This window comes from Stegostoma tigrinum, chromosome 4 (genome assembly GCF_030684315.1).
Source record: "Stegostoma tigrinum isolate sSteTig4 chromosome 4, sSteTig4.hap1, whole genome shotgun sequence".
Lineage (NCBI taxonomy): Eukaryota > Metazoa > Chordata > Chondrichthyes > Orectolobiformes > Stegostomatidae > Stegostoma > Stegostoma tigrinum.
In genome coordinates, this window is record NC_081357.1 from 126469331 (window position 1) to 126486462 (window position 17132).

The 17132-nt window shown below is 39.1% G+C and overlaps 1 protein-coding gene across 3 annotated transcripts in view; it reads left to right on the forward strand.

Annotated features, from left to right (window-relative positions):
• Positions 1-15959, forward strand: part of wdr35 (WD repeat domain 35) — a 93325-nt gene extending 77366 nt beyond the window's left edge. For all 3 annotated transcript variants that reach the window (XM_048530422.2, XM_048530424.2, XM_048530423.2), the window contains 4 exons: positions 3321-3461; positions 4756-4912; positions 11321-11561; positions 13371-15959. In XM_048530422.2, the coding sequence (XP_048386379.1) occupies positions 3321-3461; positions 4756-4912; positions 11321-11561; positions 13371-13521 (690 nt within the window). In that variant the 3' untranslated portion in view covers positions 13522-15959. The remainder of the gene's footprint in view (positions 1-3320; positions 3462-4755; positions 4913-11320; positions 11562-13370) is intronic.
• Positions 15960-17132: the final 1173 nt, after the last annotated feature.

Consider the following 17132-nt stretch of genomic DNA (forward strand, 5'->3'; position numbering starts at 1 on the left):
TTTTGTTTTGTGTATTGTACAGGCAGTACATACCGTACAAAGTGGATTAGGGTAACTAATGCACAATCTGAGATTTTTTGTTCATTCTTATGGTACTCTCCAGTGGTCAAATGTCCATTCATTAACAATTTGTAACAGTGTCACAAGTATAGATTAACTAATTCAACCATGCATTTCCAATTGAAAAATAAGTCTATTTGCAAAGTTATCACTTGTTAGTTCATCATGAACTTAATGATTTATCGTGATAGGTATTTCTTTCATCTGAAGTGCAGTGAATTAGATCATCAGATTGAAATGCAAGATTTTGTTAATCCCAACAACTACATGAAGGTTATATTTTCTGATGAATGTAAAAGAAGAGCGATGAATATAATAGCCCAAATGTTGCTTTCCTTACGCATTGCTACTAAGGAGTAAATTGGACAGCAACTTCTAATTTCTGCATACTGGCAGTAAAATATCGAAATCAGCAAATTACTGTTTAAATTGCTGACATCCTCCAGAAATTTCAACACTCCTTGAAATTTGGCAATCAGATCAATGAAGGCTGTAAAGTTGGGCTACTTTCCTAATAAACATTCACAAAAAACATACACAAAAGACATAGAAGATAGGAGCAGGAGGAGGCCATTCGGTTCTTCAAGCCGGCTCTGCCATTCATCACGATCATGGCTGATTGTCCAACTCAGTAGCCTAATCCTGGTTTCTCGCCATAACCTTTTGATCCCATTCACCCCAAGTGCTATATTTAGCTGCCTTTTGAATACATTCAATGTTTTGGCATATCTACTTCCTGTGATATGAATTCTACAGGCTCACCACTCTTTGGATGAAGAAATGGCTCCTCACCTCCGTACTAAATGGTCTAACCCAAATCCTCAGACTGCGACCTCTGGCTCTGGACACAGCCACCATCTGGAACATCCTCCCTGAATCTACGCTGTCTAGTCCTGTTAGAATTTTATAAGTCTGTACGAGATACCTTCCTCACTTGTCTGAACTCCAGCAAAAACAATCCCAACCTAGTCAACCTTTCCTCATACATCAGTCCTGCGATCCCCAAAATCAGCCTGGTAAACCTACACTGCACTCCATCGAGAGCAACAGCATTCTTCCTCCAAAAAGGAGACCAAAACTGCAAACAATATTCTAGGTGTGGCCTCACCAAGGCCTTGTATGTCTGCAGCAACACATGCTTGCTGCTGTAATGGAAACCTCTCTCAATGAAAATGTTGAGGAATACCCATTTTTAACAGTGTTTTATGTCTTAATTATTTCCAAGCAGTCTGTCATTGAAAATTTACTCATATAGCTGTAGTCTGTCTCATTGGTTCTGATTTTAATTACTGTTGAAAAATTTTTAAAATAGTCTTTATTTTTTCCTGCCTCTTTCATTTCATGTTGTCTTCTTTCTTTTGCCTTCTATATCTTCCTTGTACATCATTTTGCTTTGAATTAAATATTACAACATACCTTTCCTAGTTTAGACCTTGCAGGTCACATTTTGGGGGAAAGATTGAGAATGGAGTTAACTATTCCCAATGCAGATATGGCTTCTGTGATCTCTGCACATGCTCAGTTGTGCTGTGACAGGACATGCAAGCCCAAATGCACTGTCAGCTGACAGAATTTGGAGTTGCACAATGTCAGAACTTACCTGATTCATGTTCTCCCTCCTACCAATCAGTCTATAACATTGATACATTTGAACACTGATGTCTCCTGCAATGCGTACAGATGAAAATGTTTTATTCCTCTTTAAATTCACTAGTGACCTTTTTCACACTGTGTAATTTGTGACACAACTATGTTACACTTTACTGAAAATGGCTGGCCATCATTCATTCCCAACAATGTTCAGGTGTTGCTTTCAGAATTTGTCTTTAAATATTTCAGGACTGATTGATTGATAGTGTAGATGGTAATGCGTTAACTTATACTCAAAGTTTTACTTTAAACAACGGCAACATTGCACCCAGAAGTAGCATTGCCCATAAATGCAGCCAGATGAAAACAGTTACTGTGCTAATAAAACAAAACCGTTTGAAGTCTAGTTTTAGGGCATACTTTTGGTGCTAATTGCTGAATACTAAAAATTGAACTTGTCTGGCGGCATCTAAAAGACGTCTGTATGTTTAGTACTTAGGTTCTGATATGTACAATTTTCATTGAACCATGCATATGGATTCCACACATCACTTCTGTTTAAGATGTAGGGTGTGTGCTGGCTGGCACAAAGAGGCATGTTTCAAAATAGTAAGGGCCAAGGAAGAAAATGTTTTCAATTCAATTCAGCAGATGAGTGATGTTCTTTACCTGCAGTTGATGGTTGGAGTTCACCTCTTCTCTAGCAACTAGTGCTGTTTTATTGTTGTGCCTGATTTTTATGTCCTCCACCTATTCCTACTGCAGAGTAAGGGAAATGTTTAGCAAGAGACCCATGACATCCCTCCACCTGATGGTTATTATAAGGCATTCAGTGAGGTGCAGTAGCACTTTGTTCGGGTGAAGTCTGCAGATAATTTCTAGAATAAATGTTGACGATTATTAAATCTTGACAAAATATCCTACAAAATTTCTCAATGGTTTCAAATGTTCTCCTGAATTTTCCAGCAACTGATAAGTAAAATGTGACATATCTTTTAGTAGTGCTTAAATTCCTGAGCAACCCTGTGTCTAATAATGGCTGTTGGGAAAGGCCATTGGGTTGACACAGTCTGCCAAAATACATTAGGTCTCTTAATTTTTTCTAAGCTATTATTTCAATGCAATCTCCAACTGCTTTGTTAAAATATTACCTCATATTAAACATGAATATAACGGCCACTTCAGCTGAAGACCCCATCTTTACAGAAGGTCTTCAACACCTGAAAGAGCAAGCAAGACTTGCCCCGTGCATATTTCAGTAAGGATTCTTCAAACTGGTTCGTTTGTCCTGTTCACACAAATGCCAGGTAGCTTGTACAAGGTTCCTTACTGTTTTTGCTTTCTAATTACAGGTTACAGCTTAAAAACCACGGAAAATGTGGGGGAAAATGTTTGTCTCACAAACAATCACTTTCCATGCAATCTTGGCCAGTTCTGGCTTGCTTTTGCTGTCAAAGTAATAGCAAGCTTAGTGTTACTTGCCATTATTATATGTGATATTGGCTTATGACAGGAACGAAATACCCTATGAATTGTTTAGCTCTGAAAACAATGAGTTAGGTATCAACAGAATTGATTAAATGTAATACATTAACTTTGAAATATTGCCTGTTTTATGTGGTTTTTGAATATTTTCCTCTTGGAATCAGCTATTTTGTAATTTTGTTCAGATTGCTGAAGAAGAGGCAAAAAAGAGAACCAAGCCATTACGAGTTAAGAAGCTTTATGTACTGGCAGCACTACTTGTGGAAGATTATCATGAACAAATAAAGAACACTCAGAGAGCAAAATTGAAAGGCAGGAGATCCGAGGTATTGCATATAAAACAAATTTGATATTTAACTCTGATCAAGTGTTCTAATTTCAACAATATATGTAAAAATACCTCATACAGCTTTAGCTGTTAAGAAGTGATGCTTTAGTTTTCTAAGTAAGGAACATTAATATTTTTACTGCATAGTGTACCTCCTCATCAGCCAGTGAGATGCTGGGAAACAATACCATGGATAAAGTCCTAAGTGTTGCCCAAGAGAATATTCTTTATGTTTGAGCACATGCATTAACAATTGATTTTAACTCAATTGGCCTGGGTGGAAATTGAGTAGTCTGGTAAGCAAAATTACCTGTGGGATTTTGCTACACCATCTTCTTGTCTTGATCTTCACTTACTGTTCTGAGCTGCAGCAAGCTATACTCACTAGAAGCTCATGGGCTTCTCCTTTAAATATGAAGGTCAGGATCTGACTGCAATTATAACTGCATGGGAAAGTCATTTTAGCTACCTGTCAACCTAGTGGAAAGCGGACATGGGTTTCAGAGGCAGCAAGAGATTCATTATTAACTTCTGAAAGCTAGGTTGTGCAGGATACCTTGTTCTAAGCTCAACACTCTCCCAATCAATTAACAAATGCCTCAGGTCATTCTTTCAGTGTGCCATTAGACTCTCCTCTGCCAAACTTTGGAGCAATAATCAATCTGTCTGAGCCAATTCAGTGTATGGACAGTGTACAGTTCATTTAAAACCTGACACATTGATGAAGCAAGATAAAAAAGTGTGAAGCTAGATGAACACAGCAGGCCAAGCAGCATCTCAGGAGCACAAAAGCTGACGTTTCGGGCCTAGACCCTTCATCCCCGAAACGTCAGCTTTTGTGCTCCTGAGATGCTGCTGGGCCTGCTGTGTTCACCCAGCTTCACACTTTGTTATCTTGGATTCTCCAGCATCTGCAGTTCCCATTATGTCTGATCACAACATTGATGAAGCAAATGTGTGTTAATTCAAAAGTAAAACTAGCATGTTAGAAATTCATACGTAAGAATGATCTTGTACAAATCTGCAATGTCTGAAATTCTGAACATGTGCTTAGGTATTTATCATTGATTTGTTTTCAGACCAGATTTCAATTCATAAAATGATTTTATTGTCAACCCAAAATATTGGAAATTTCCAGCACATCAACCTGCATCCAAAAAAGGCAGGTTTTTAAATATGTTGGATATAACACAGCATCTTATATGTGTATTGAAATGACTTCTATAAAGTTCTGTTTGGTTTAATGATATAGTGCAACAAATGCATGCTACATTTTTTGTTTGTTGTTTCAGGCAACAACAGCTCTAGCTGGGTTACTTGAAGAAGATGCTTCTTTGTCAGATAATCGCATTATTGATAATGCTTGGCGCGGGGCTGAGGCATATCACTTCTTTTTGCTAGCTCAGCGTCAGCTTTATGAAGGCTATGTAGATGCTGCAATGAAAACAGGTATGTACCATTTGAGTAAAATAAGTTATCCTTGAAGCTCTGCTCTGTTTTTGCCGTGAAATTGGAATTATTTCTGGTAATGGGTAGGGAGATAGTTTGGCAGATAGTAAGATTAAGAGGACAGAGATGTGGATTTAAGCCCAGCATGGAAAAGAAGAAAATAGTATAACTGCTCATGTGAGGCAAGCGGTTTATTGATAAGCCTGGTGAACAGCTGTAATTATGAAGGATTGCATTTACAGTTTTTGTAGTGTCTTCTCACATAGCATCATCATGATGCAGACTGATAAACAGATGGACACTATGCCAATTCCACTTTGGAGACACTGATAAACTGAGTTGATAAGGACTATTAATGTGCACCACCATAAATTTTAACTGTTGATAATTTTTATTTACATTGTAGTCTTCTGAGTATTAACGAGGACTGTTACATAGAGCAGTTTTCTAATCTTTTCAGAGGAATCTGTATGTCCCTGCAAATGTTGTTCTAGCAACTGATAATAAATGTCAAGCATCAAGTGGATTGAAGTGTGGACAGGGGCAAGAGCTCTAAAGCCCTGTCAGAACAGTTCTGACAAAGAGACTCTGTTAATCTTTCAATATTAGCTGCCAGACCTGCTGAGTTTCTCCGGCAATTTTTTAAAAACCATTATTCCTTATTCTTCTAAACCTGACTTCTTCTATTGCTATGGTTGACCACAGACCTTCCTTAAACACCTCTCCATTGTCACTCAACATCATTAGCCAGATTTCATTTTAACCCAAGATAACAAAGTGTGAAGCTGGATGAACACAGTAGGCCAAGCAGCATCTCAGGAGCACAAAAGCTGACGTTTCAGGCCTAGACCCTTCAAAGGGCCTGAAACGTCAGCTTTTTGCTTCTGAGATGCTGCTTGGCCTGCTGTGTTCATCCAGCTTCACACTTTGTTATCTTGGATTCTCCAGCCTCTGCAGTTCACATTATCTCTGATTTCATTTTAACCCGTCCAGTCACTGTCAGAGAATCATCTATAATCTCTTTTCATTCTGGTGCCTTTTCCTGTGATGCATCTAAAGGATCTGTCTCTATTTCTCATTTGCACACCCTTCATGGTATCATCTGAAAATGTCAGTTTTCACATGTATGTTAATGACACAAAGCTGTTCTTTATCACTACCTCAAATCTAGACCCCATCACTGACTTCACATTGTCGGGTTGTTCTTTTGATTTGGATGTAGAATGAAAGAATTTTCCTGTAACTGAATATTGAAATAACCAAAGCCATGCTTCCTACCTACTGGCTCCCCCTCTCTGTCAAGTGTCTGAGGTTGATCTGAGAACAACTTCCAATCATATATCTGCCTCACCATCTCAAATATCACCTGACTTCACTCTTACCTCAACTCACCTTCTACTGAAGTTCTCATATATTCACTTTGTACCTCTAGACTTGACTGTTTCAATGTATGCCAGGCCCACCAAGTTGTAAACCCTTTCCCTATAAATGATGCAATCCAAGACTCCACCTCCAGTGTCCTAATTCTCAACAAGCGGGTGAGATTTTTTAAATGTTTTGGTCAGTTACAAAGTATTCAGTGGTATTTGTATCTGAAAGAGTTTTTTCTCAGATGAGCTGTCATACTTGGTTAGCAATATTCCTTTTCTGTTTTCAGTAAATTCTACAGCACTGTCATGTCGTTAATCTTATGCAGTGGTACCACAGTGGAATGTCTAGTGCATCTTTCATCAACTGTTCTATTCTACTCTGGTAAACCATCATGGAGACACTGATTTATTTTATTAAGAAGTCTGTTATATTTTAGGTGGCTACAACACTGCCTTTGCTTGTAACATAGCTTGCAGCACCGCTTTGAACATTGAAACATCTGGTTTTAGTTTAAATATTTAAAAATCGTAAATGCTTGCCTGTCATCTACTTGCATTTATTTTGTGCCTTTCATGAGGTTCGGATATGCCAAATTGAAGATGCTACAAATAACTAGTTTTTTTTTCCCTACAAATATGTAATGTCTGTCAAAAGTATTAACAGTTTTCAATGTATCTTCATGCATTATCAATAACAGAATTTGAATGAATGGTTGCCAAAATACAAAGTTTCATATTGTAGAAAAATGTTTATTGTTTCTTTGTCAGTAAAACTGAAATCTTTCAGATTTTGAGCTGTTTTAAAATCTGATTTGGTTAATCTTTTGGAAATAATTAGTTAAACAATTTGTTAGGATATTTGCCATTATACATTTTGTTCACAGGAATTATACTATACAGGATTTACAGCAGAACTGTATGACAGAATGAGGAGAAAATAACTATCCCTCAAAATTCTGAAATCTGCTCTGGATGCTTACATTTCAGCTAGTTAATTCTAGGGTAGAATTGTAATGGGGTCAGTGGCATGGTGGTAACTGATTATCTGGAAGACTCGACTAATGGTCCAGGCATGACCACAGCAGCGGGTGAAATTTCAGTACAATTAATTAATAAATCTGGATTTGAAAGCTAAACTTGCTAATCATGCCATGAGACAACTATCATTTTAAAAGAAAATGACTCTTTAATTTCCTTTAGGGAAGGAAATCTGCCATTCTACTTGGTTTGGCTGACTTCTAATTCTCAGCAATGTGATTGAGATAGCAAGAACTGCAGATGCTAGAGTCAGAGTCAATACAGTGTGGGACAGGTGGAACACAGCACATCAGGCAGCATTAGAGGAACAGGAGAGTCAATGTTTTGGGTCAGGACCCGTCATTAAGAGTGGGGAGAGGGAAGGGAGCTGGGAGATAAAAGAGGGAGTAAGGGGTGGGGCTCGGAGAAGGTAGGTGGGATGGTAATAGGTGGATGCAGGTAGGAGGTAGTGGGAATTTGTCAGTGGGAAGGGTGGGGCAGATCGTTGGGGAAGAAGATGGGCCAATTGTGTCAGGTCAAGGCGGGGATGAGAGGGAGGATTGGACGTGTGATGAGGCCGGGGTTGCCGGAGTGGGGAGATTTTGAAAGAGGTGAATTCTATGTTCAGGCCATCAGGCTGTAGGCTCCCAATGGGAAAATGAGGTGCAGGTCCTCCAGTTTGTGTGTGGTGTCATTGTGGCACTGGAGGAGGGCCAGGAAGACATGTCACCAAAGGAGTGGGAGGGAGATGTAAATTGGTTAGCAACTGGAAGATGTTGTCGATTATTGCATACAGAGCGCAGATGCTCCGTGAATCGGTCACCGAGTCTGTGCTTGGTCTCGCTGATGTAGAGGAGGCCACATTGGAATCAACAACAGTAAACTAGGTTGGAGGATGTACAGGTGAACTCCAATTGGATATGGAAAGTTTGTCTTGGGCCTTGGTTGGGCATGGGAGGAGAAGTGTCCCTCCTCCTCCACTATGTTGATGACTGTATCGGTACTGCCTCGTGCTCCTATGAGGAGCTTGAACAGTTCATCAACTTTACCAACAGCTTTTAGTCCAACCCCAAATTCACCTGGACCATCTATAGTACATCTCTGCTAACCATCTCAGCACTGACATCTATTTCAAATCCACCGACTCCCATTGCTACCTTGACTACACCTCCTCTCACCCACCCTCCTGTAAGATTGCATTCCCTTGCTCCCATTTCCCACACTTCTGCCTTCAGACCCCGTCCCACCCAACAAAAATAAGGATAAAGTCCCCTGGTCCTCACACACCACCCCACTAACCTCCTTATCCAGCATATCATTCTCTGCCACTTCCACCACCTGTGATCTGACCCCACAACCAAAGAGATATTTCCCTCCCCACCCCTATGTGCCTTTCGTAGGGGCCGCTCTCTCTGCGACTTCCTCGTCCGCTCCACACTCCCACCACACCCGGCACCTTTCCCTACAACCGCAGGAGGTACGACACCTGCCCCCACACCTCCCCTCTCACCTCCATCCAAGGCCCAAATAAAATTTTCAATAACCAACAGGGGTTCACCTGTACATCCTCCAATCTGGCCTATTGTGTCCGTTGCTCCTGGTGTGGCCTCCTCTACATCGGTAAGACCATGCGCAGACTCGGTGACTAATTGATTCGTGGAGCATCTGTGCTTTGTACACCATAATCAACAAAACTTCAGGTCACTAACCATTTTAACTCTCCCTTCCACTCTTTGGGTGACATGTCCATCCTGGGTCTCCTCCAGTATCACAATGACTCCACACGCGAACTGGAGGAGCAACACCTCATATTCCGCCTCAGGAGCCTACAGCCCGATGGCCGGAAAATAGAATTCACCTGTTCCAATACCCACTCCCCCACCCACCCCAGCCTTATCCCATGTCCAACCCTCCCTCTCATTCCTGCCTCTTTGACTTGGCACAACCTGTCAATCTTCTTTCTCAACTATCCACTCCACCCTTCCCACCTATCATCCCCCAGCACCACCCCTCCTCCCTCTATTTAACTCGCAGCTCCCTCCCTCCTCCTCAGTCCTGACAAAGAGTCCTGACCTGAAACGACTCTCCTGCTCCTCTGATGTTGCGTGACCTGCTGTCTTCCTTGAGCTCCACACTACATTAGCAATGTGATTGATTCTTAACGACCCTCTGAAATGGCTGAGCAAACCAGTGGATCTAGCAAACTGCTACAAACACCAGATGAACTGCAGCAGTTGACAGATTGTAGCTCAGCATCTTGTTCTCAATGGCAAATAGCAAAGGCCAACAAATATTGAATTTGCTAGTGATTCCCATGTCCAATAGAAGAATAAAAAATGACTAATGAAGATTACCTTGTGTAGAATTTAGAATTAGAATGAGAATCCCTACAGTGCGGAAACAGGCCCTTCAGCCCAACAAGTCCACTGTGGCATGTAAGTTATGAACAACTGAAGTTTTTGCCCTTTTGTCTTCCTTAGTATCATTAATGAATAAATAAAATGTACTAGTTTGCATTCATGACGTTTGGTCCTACTTTATGGGCTAACAAAGTAATAATCTTATATATGGCTCAGTTGCATGACTATGAAGACATAATCCCACCAGTGGAAATTTACTCTTTATATTTTGTGACATCAACAGTGTGGGTTCACTTCCTGCACTGGCTGAGGTTACAATGAAGGACTGTCCTTCTCACCCTCTCCTGAGAGGTGATGATCCTTGGGTTAAACCACTACCAGCCGTCTTTGTCTTTAATGAGAGAACAGCCCTATGGTCTGGTAAAACTACTGTGACAGTACCTTATTTATTTTGCCATATCTCTTGAACTTCTATCTGGATTAAACCTCTCGCATTTATTTCCCCAACCTCATGGCTACCTAACAAAACTTTCTGGTCCGTGTTATTATTCCTTACTATTTCTGTACATTGAAATTAAACTCCAGTCCAATTCTGATCTGTTCATTGGATGCTTACTGTCACATGCCTTTCTTCTTTGCATTGTGTCCTTCCAAGCCCAAAATGAGCTAAGAATCTTTTTTTAACAATGAAATATCTTTTAAGTATAGCTACTTGTTGTCATGGCACTGTTTTCGCTTCTGTGCAATACTTTACGTTTATAAGTATCAAATTCCGTTTGCCACATGTCTGTTCTGTTGCTGATATGAATTATTTTGCAACAGCCTCTTTACCAATTTTAGTTGTTAGCAAATCAGTGCAAATTCATTTTGGAATTGGAAGTAATGACCTTTGAGAGACTTCATTGAATTTACTGTCTCTGTAGATCACTTTCCATCAGTCTATTCAGCTCTCAGTAGTAGTTTCCTTTTTTAAAAAAACAGTTTCTGATGCAAGTTTGATTTGTGCTGATCACATTTTCTCAAGCAGTTGTTTTCATTTCTTTTTGAACTAGGAATCACTTAACATTGTCATGTGTGCAAGGTCCTCCTGAAAATATTGAAAAGGCCATCGTGCTAATTGCTGAAAAATATCACTACCCAAAAGAGGTAGTTGTATTAGTGGAAATAACATGCTCATAAACCAACAAATTCAGAAAATTAGAAATAAACGTTCACTGTGAAGATGTCACCTGAATTAATTCAGACATCTCCAGGATTTGGAGCATCCTATGCCTCATGGGAATTTAATTTGGAGTTTGCTTATTTAGATTTAGAGTAGACTTTTACATTCTGTCCTGAGTACAGAGATATGTATCATAAACCCATTTTAATTGCTTTAGGTCAAGTCGGAATAGCAGACTGTACTATTCTCCAAGTCCAACCTTGATCCAGAGGGTCAGTTCATAAGAGGAGCACTCTGAGGCACATGAGTGAAATTCAAAACATATGAATCAGAACTATCAAAGCAAATACATGTGTAGTTTAATATGCTACAATACAATTTAATTTTGAATCATTAGTTTGGAAGTGGGTCCTTTGAATAAGATGAGTCTTTTAATTGTGCGTGTTTATTGTAGATATTTTGTCATGAAGCCAAACAATTTCATGTTGTGAATTTGCAGCACTTCATTTGCGTGACTATGAAGACATAATTCCACCAGTGGAAATTTACTCTTTATTGGCCCTTGCTGCTTGTGCAAATCGGGCTTTTGGGACATGTTCCAAAGCTTTTATCAAGCTTGAATCTCTAGACACGTTGACTTCGGAACAGACACAACAATATGAAGACCTGGCCCTTGAGATCTTCATCAAGCACAGCCCTAAAGATGGCAAGAAATCCGATTTGGACAGTCTCCCAGAAGGGTTGGTATAAATTGCTTGATTGTTTAAAATAAAAATTGCAATAAGGTTTTGATATGGTGAGTTTGGTAGGAACATCTGGAAGCCTTAATACGGCAAAACTTTCCACAAAGTGTTTCAGTGAGGAAAATGGGCACCATGCAATAGTAGAAGAGTTAGAGAAGTGACTAAATGCATGGCATACAGATGGGAAGAAACATTTTGATAGTAGGATAGGAAGGAAGGAGGGCTTATTAAAGAAGGGAATTGCAGTGTACAGTTTGAGATCAAGCTAACTGAATGCTGTGCCACCAAATTGGAGTTGAGGCACAAAGCAGGCTTCACATGTTGACAGGTTCTGCAGAGGAGAAAAGAATGACAAAGGTATGGAGAACTTCATAGGCTGAGAATTTGAAATCCAGTACACCGGAAAGTTTGAAATACTTAAAGTTGGTGACGATAGGTGTACAGGAATGCAGGGCATAGTTTGGGATATGATGTGAGAAGTTAAAGTTTATGTAAGGTGGAGTTCATTTGAAGAGAGTAAAGGAGAAGGTGAGCCTGAATGTGTGAACAGCATGGATGAAAGTTTTGATAGGTGTGAAGGAGAGAAGACCAGTGACAGGTATTGGCTTTGAAATGTAAATAGGTGACCTTGACAGTGTATGGGATATGATGTTTTGATTTTGTGTATCAAACTCAACACCAGGGATACAATGAGTCCATTTCAGCCTTGGTAAGCAAATGGAGAAAGGGTTGAAAGTAGGGGCAAAATATAGAGTTTTTGTTGGGGTCTTTATAATCAGAAAACTATAGCCACCTATTTAAATTAGAGAAACATTTTGGCTTCCACGTACCATGATGTTGAGCAGTCAAAGATGTCAGTGGAGATTGTTGGTTCAGGAATGATAAAAAGTGAGGTACAGCCCCTCAGCATCCACAAGGAAATCAATTCAATAGCTAAGTATATTCTGCTACGAGCCATAGTCTAGATGAGAAAAAGGATGGGCCATGGATGAAATCTCAATGCTATTATAGTGACGCTGTGGGTGGACAAGGGATATTGATTGCCAAACCTTTTAATAGTACTTGTTAACTAATTCACAGTAGAAACTAATAGTCTGCAGCTAAAAGCAGCAACATAAACTTGAAGGAATTTCATTGAATCGAAATTGGACTGAACTGTTCAATAATGCTCTTTAGTATTTCGATTTATGCAGAAGAATATCCATGACACTTTCTAATAAAAGCACCTGAAGTCTAAATAGTACTGAAGTATAGAAAGCATATTGACATGCTTGTTAGATTTTAACTCAGAATTCCTTCAAAAGCTATTCTGTGGTGACATGCGATCGCACAAATTTTGAGTGTTAATTATGTGAATCATCTCAAATGAAAATCAAACACTGATACAGGTATCTGCTGTTTTATGCAAATAAAGAGACCTCAGCCATTCTTAAACTAGTGGGTCGGATCAGTTCACCACATGGCTGGTTTGCAATGCAGAATCACCAACAGCGTGGATTCACTTCCCATACTGGCTGAGGTTACTGTGAAGGATTCTCCTTCTGAACCTTTCCACTCATCCTTGAGTAAAACCACCACCAGTCATCTTTCCACAATGAGAAACCAGCAGTATGATCCAGTACGACTATGGTGTCTTTCCTTTTCTTACTTTTGAATGTCAGTTGACAAGTTGAAGAGCTGGTTTTAAAATACTTTGATTTTTCCTTTTTGGTGGATGACAACAGTGTAATCTTATAAATATTATAAAGCATTTATTGTAAACTTTGTGTGAATGAAAATGCAACATTTCTCATTTCTTTCCTGCAGAGGAGAAGGGAAACTTCCAACTTGTGTTGTGACAGGTCGGCCAATTGCAGACTACCAGTTCTGGATGTGTGGTGTCTGTAAACATTGTGCTCATGAACAGGATATAAGCAACCACAATTTTTGTCCCTTATGTCATAATCCTGTTGGATAGATCAGCAAAGGCTAAATTAAAATAAAGTTTATAAAGCAGTAATGGTTTAGAAATGTCTGCTCAGATTTATTGTGACATTCAAATAATTGTTTTGAACAACTGTCTGCAGTTTTGTCATTTCCACCCCCCTCAAGTCTCATTGAATTAATATCAGAAGTGAGATTTACATTATTTTCCATTTCAGAAACCTAGGGACATCAAACAGTCCCAGGTTATGCAAGGTGCACTTAACCAATGTGACATTTCTAATATCAGCCATCTTTGGGCCTTAAGTACAAGTCCTAATTAGCATCAAATTTGTGTGTTTTTGATATGCATCTGTGTCCTCAAGGAATTGATATAAATCTGTCCAACTCACTTTCACCAAGAATATTATTAACTTGCATTTGGAGATTTTCATTTTGTTAGTCTGGTTTGAATTGAAGCTCAACTCACATAAAAACCAAATGTCATTTATCTTTGTTTTATATTGCAGAAGCATCTCTAAACTGTCAGTCTGTTCCCCATTCCAATCGTACAGCTTTAATAGCCTTTCCATGTTGATTCCTATCTGTGCTTCCTGAAATCCAAGTTCTGTGTATGGTGTATCACGTACATGACAAGCTTAGTTGTCATCACCAGACTGGTGGGCCACAAAGCTCCATTGAAGAATGACTGCCCCAAGATAATCCTGGAAAGCCTTCTTTATTCATCTTTATTTATTTTTTTTATTATCAAATACATTATCAAATCTCTATCTTGCTTCTTTACCTTCATTTAGAATTCTTGCCTATGTTATCACCAAGATTTACATAATTTAAGCTATCTGTTGCTTCCCTCCTCTTAGTTATCAACTAATATTGATGACTGCCTTCTCTCATCTACCATCCTGCTCCCTTTCAAAATCAGCAACATCACCACTACTAAAAGTAAAACTGTATCCAAGTTTACTGCTCCTTCATTTTCAACCTTCTGTTCCTCTCTAACTGTTGAGCAAATTATCCAAAGTCATCTTTTACACAGATCCTGGATCAAATCTCTCTAAGCAGGTTTAGGCATCATTTATAGCCCATTGTAATTGCTATAACCAAACTAAAATCATAAAAATGTGAATACCTATTGCTGAAAGAATCATAAAAGTTTACAGAAAGAGGTTATTTGCCTTGTGGTGCTTTTGCTGACTCTTGGACAAAGCAGTTTTGATTAGCCTCTAGTCGTGCTTTTTTGCCTGGAATCATGTAAGTTCTGCTCGCCTATGTCCAAACTGTGCTTTAAAAATTTAGAAAATTAATTTTTAATTACAATTTAAGATGGAATGTTCCAGAATCTGCCATTCATAGAAAAAAAATCTTCACCCACCTCTACATTTTCTTCAAAAATGATTTTAAAGCAATGTCCTTTGATTATTGACTGCTCACTGAAGGGAATAGTTTTACTCCAGATACTCTAATTACCCCATTCACCACCTTGAAACCTCCAGGTAACCTTTATAACCTTCGCTGATCCAAGTTAGCAGTCTGATCTTTACCAGCATGTCCTCATAATTGAATTCACTTTTCTCTGGCAGCATTCTGCTAAATCTTTTCTGTACCCTTTTACATAGTCATTGCAACACAGGAGGTGTTCAGCTCAATGACTTCATGCCTCTCAGTAAATCAAATTAATCCCATTTCCCCACCTATCCCCTTTCTCAGGGCTTCACATCTTTTCTAAAGGGTAGGGCCCAGAATTGTCCACAATACTCTGGTTATGGCCAAAAACAGATTTATAAAGTCATAGCATGTGTGCACGGCTTTTATATTTATCCCTTTGTTCATAAACCCAAGTAACCACAAGTTTTTAAACAGCTTATCAACTCGCTGTGCTACTTTTAAGAATTTACATTTTTGGAAACCAATGTGTGTCTCTTCATTCGCACTTTTTGGAATCCTAACATTTATTGTTACTATCTTTCTGTATTAGTCCAAAATGAATTACTTCATAATTTTCTATCTTGAACTCCAACAGCTATACTTCAATCCATTTCAGTATTGTCTGGCTTATCATGAAACCCATAATTATGTGTCACCATCTCCTCCTTTGTCGAGTTTTGTATCATCTGAAAATCTTGTAATATTGCTCCTTGCACTCAAGTTTAGGTCATTTAGGAAAATGCAAAGCATAATGAACCCATCGTTCACTGCAAACATCCATCCACTTCCACCATTAGTGAATTTGTTTTCTAAAGAATGGAGTGCAGTGACATCACAAATATTTGTGTTTTTTTTTCTCCTGTCAAAAGTCATTTATCAGGAAAAACTTGAAAGCTTAAAGTAAACTTATTTTTTATTTAACGTATCTTCTATGATCTGTACAATTTATGCTATACATAATAGTGCTGTCCCAATATCTGAAGCAAGCCATTTTTATGAAATAATTTGTATATGGTAATTTACTTTCCTGGTGTATTTCAATAAAACAATGAATTTATACTTGCATAAATGGATTGTTTTGAAATTATTTAGAAGTGGATCAAGAGAATCTGATGAAGGGTCTGGGCCCGAAACGTCAGCTTTTGTGCTCCTGAGATGCTGTTTGCCCTGCTGTGTTCAGCCAGCTCCACACTTTGTTATGCTGAATAAGCTGGGCCTCTTTTCCCAGGAGCGTCAGAAGCTGAGGGGTCTCCTTAAAGAGGTTTATAAAATTGAGGGGCACGGATGGGATGAATAGAAAAGGTTGTTTTCCTAGGGTAGGGGAGTCCAAAACTAGCGGGAATAGGTTTAAGGTGAGTGGGGAAAGATGTAAGGAGGACCTGAGTGGTAACGTTTTCCACACAGAGGGAGGTGCGTGAATGGAACAAGCTGCCAGAGGACATGATGGAGGCAGTAACAAGTACAACATTCGAAAGGCAAGTGGATGGGGATATGAGTAGAAAGGGTTTACAGGGATATAGGCCAAATGGAACGAGGTCAGATTGGGATCAGAGATAATGGGAACTGCAGATGCTGGAGATTCCAAGATAATAAAATGTGAGGCTGGATGAACACAGCAGGCCAAGCAGCATCTCAGGAGCACAAAAGCTGACGTTTCGGGCCTAGACCCTTCATCAGAGAGGTCAGATTGGGATGTCTGTTCAGCACAAACTAGTTGGACTGAAGGGTCTGTTTCTGTGCTGTATGACACCGACTGTAAGTTAACTGATCTGAACAAAGCCACAGGGATCCTGGTAGAGGATTCCAAAGATGTGCAATTCCTCTGATCTTAGGCATATTTAGAAAAACAAAACTATTTGCCTTTATTAAGACCACTGGAACAAGCATTCAACCATTTGTATCAAGGTCCCCTACGTGAATTTGATGAAATCCACAAAATCTGTTCTGCGGGGTAACTAACTTTAGAAAAGCTCTGAACAAATTAAATTCCCTGAAATTTCTCACTGAAGAGCTTCAGATGTATGAGGTAGATTTTTACTCACATTTGATTGATCAAAATCAGCACATTAAATCACTCTGTTGCAAACAGCAATTTTTTAATCCATGTTTACAACATCAAATGATTTGGAATTAATCAAAAATAGTAACTTTCTTTATGTTTTTATTTAATATGTGCATTTTGTAGAATCTCTGAATACTTATAAACATAAATTGGGCTTG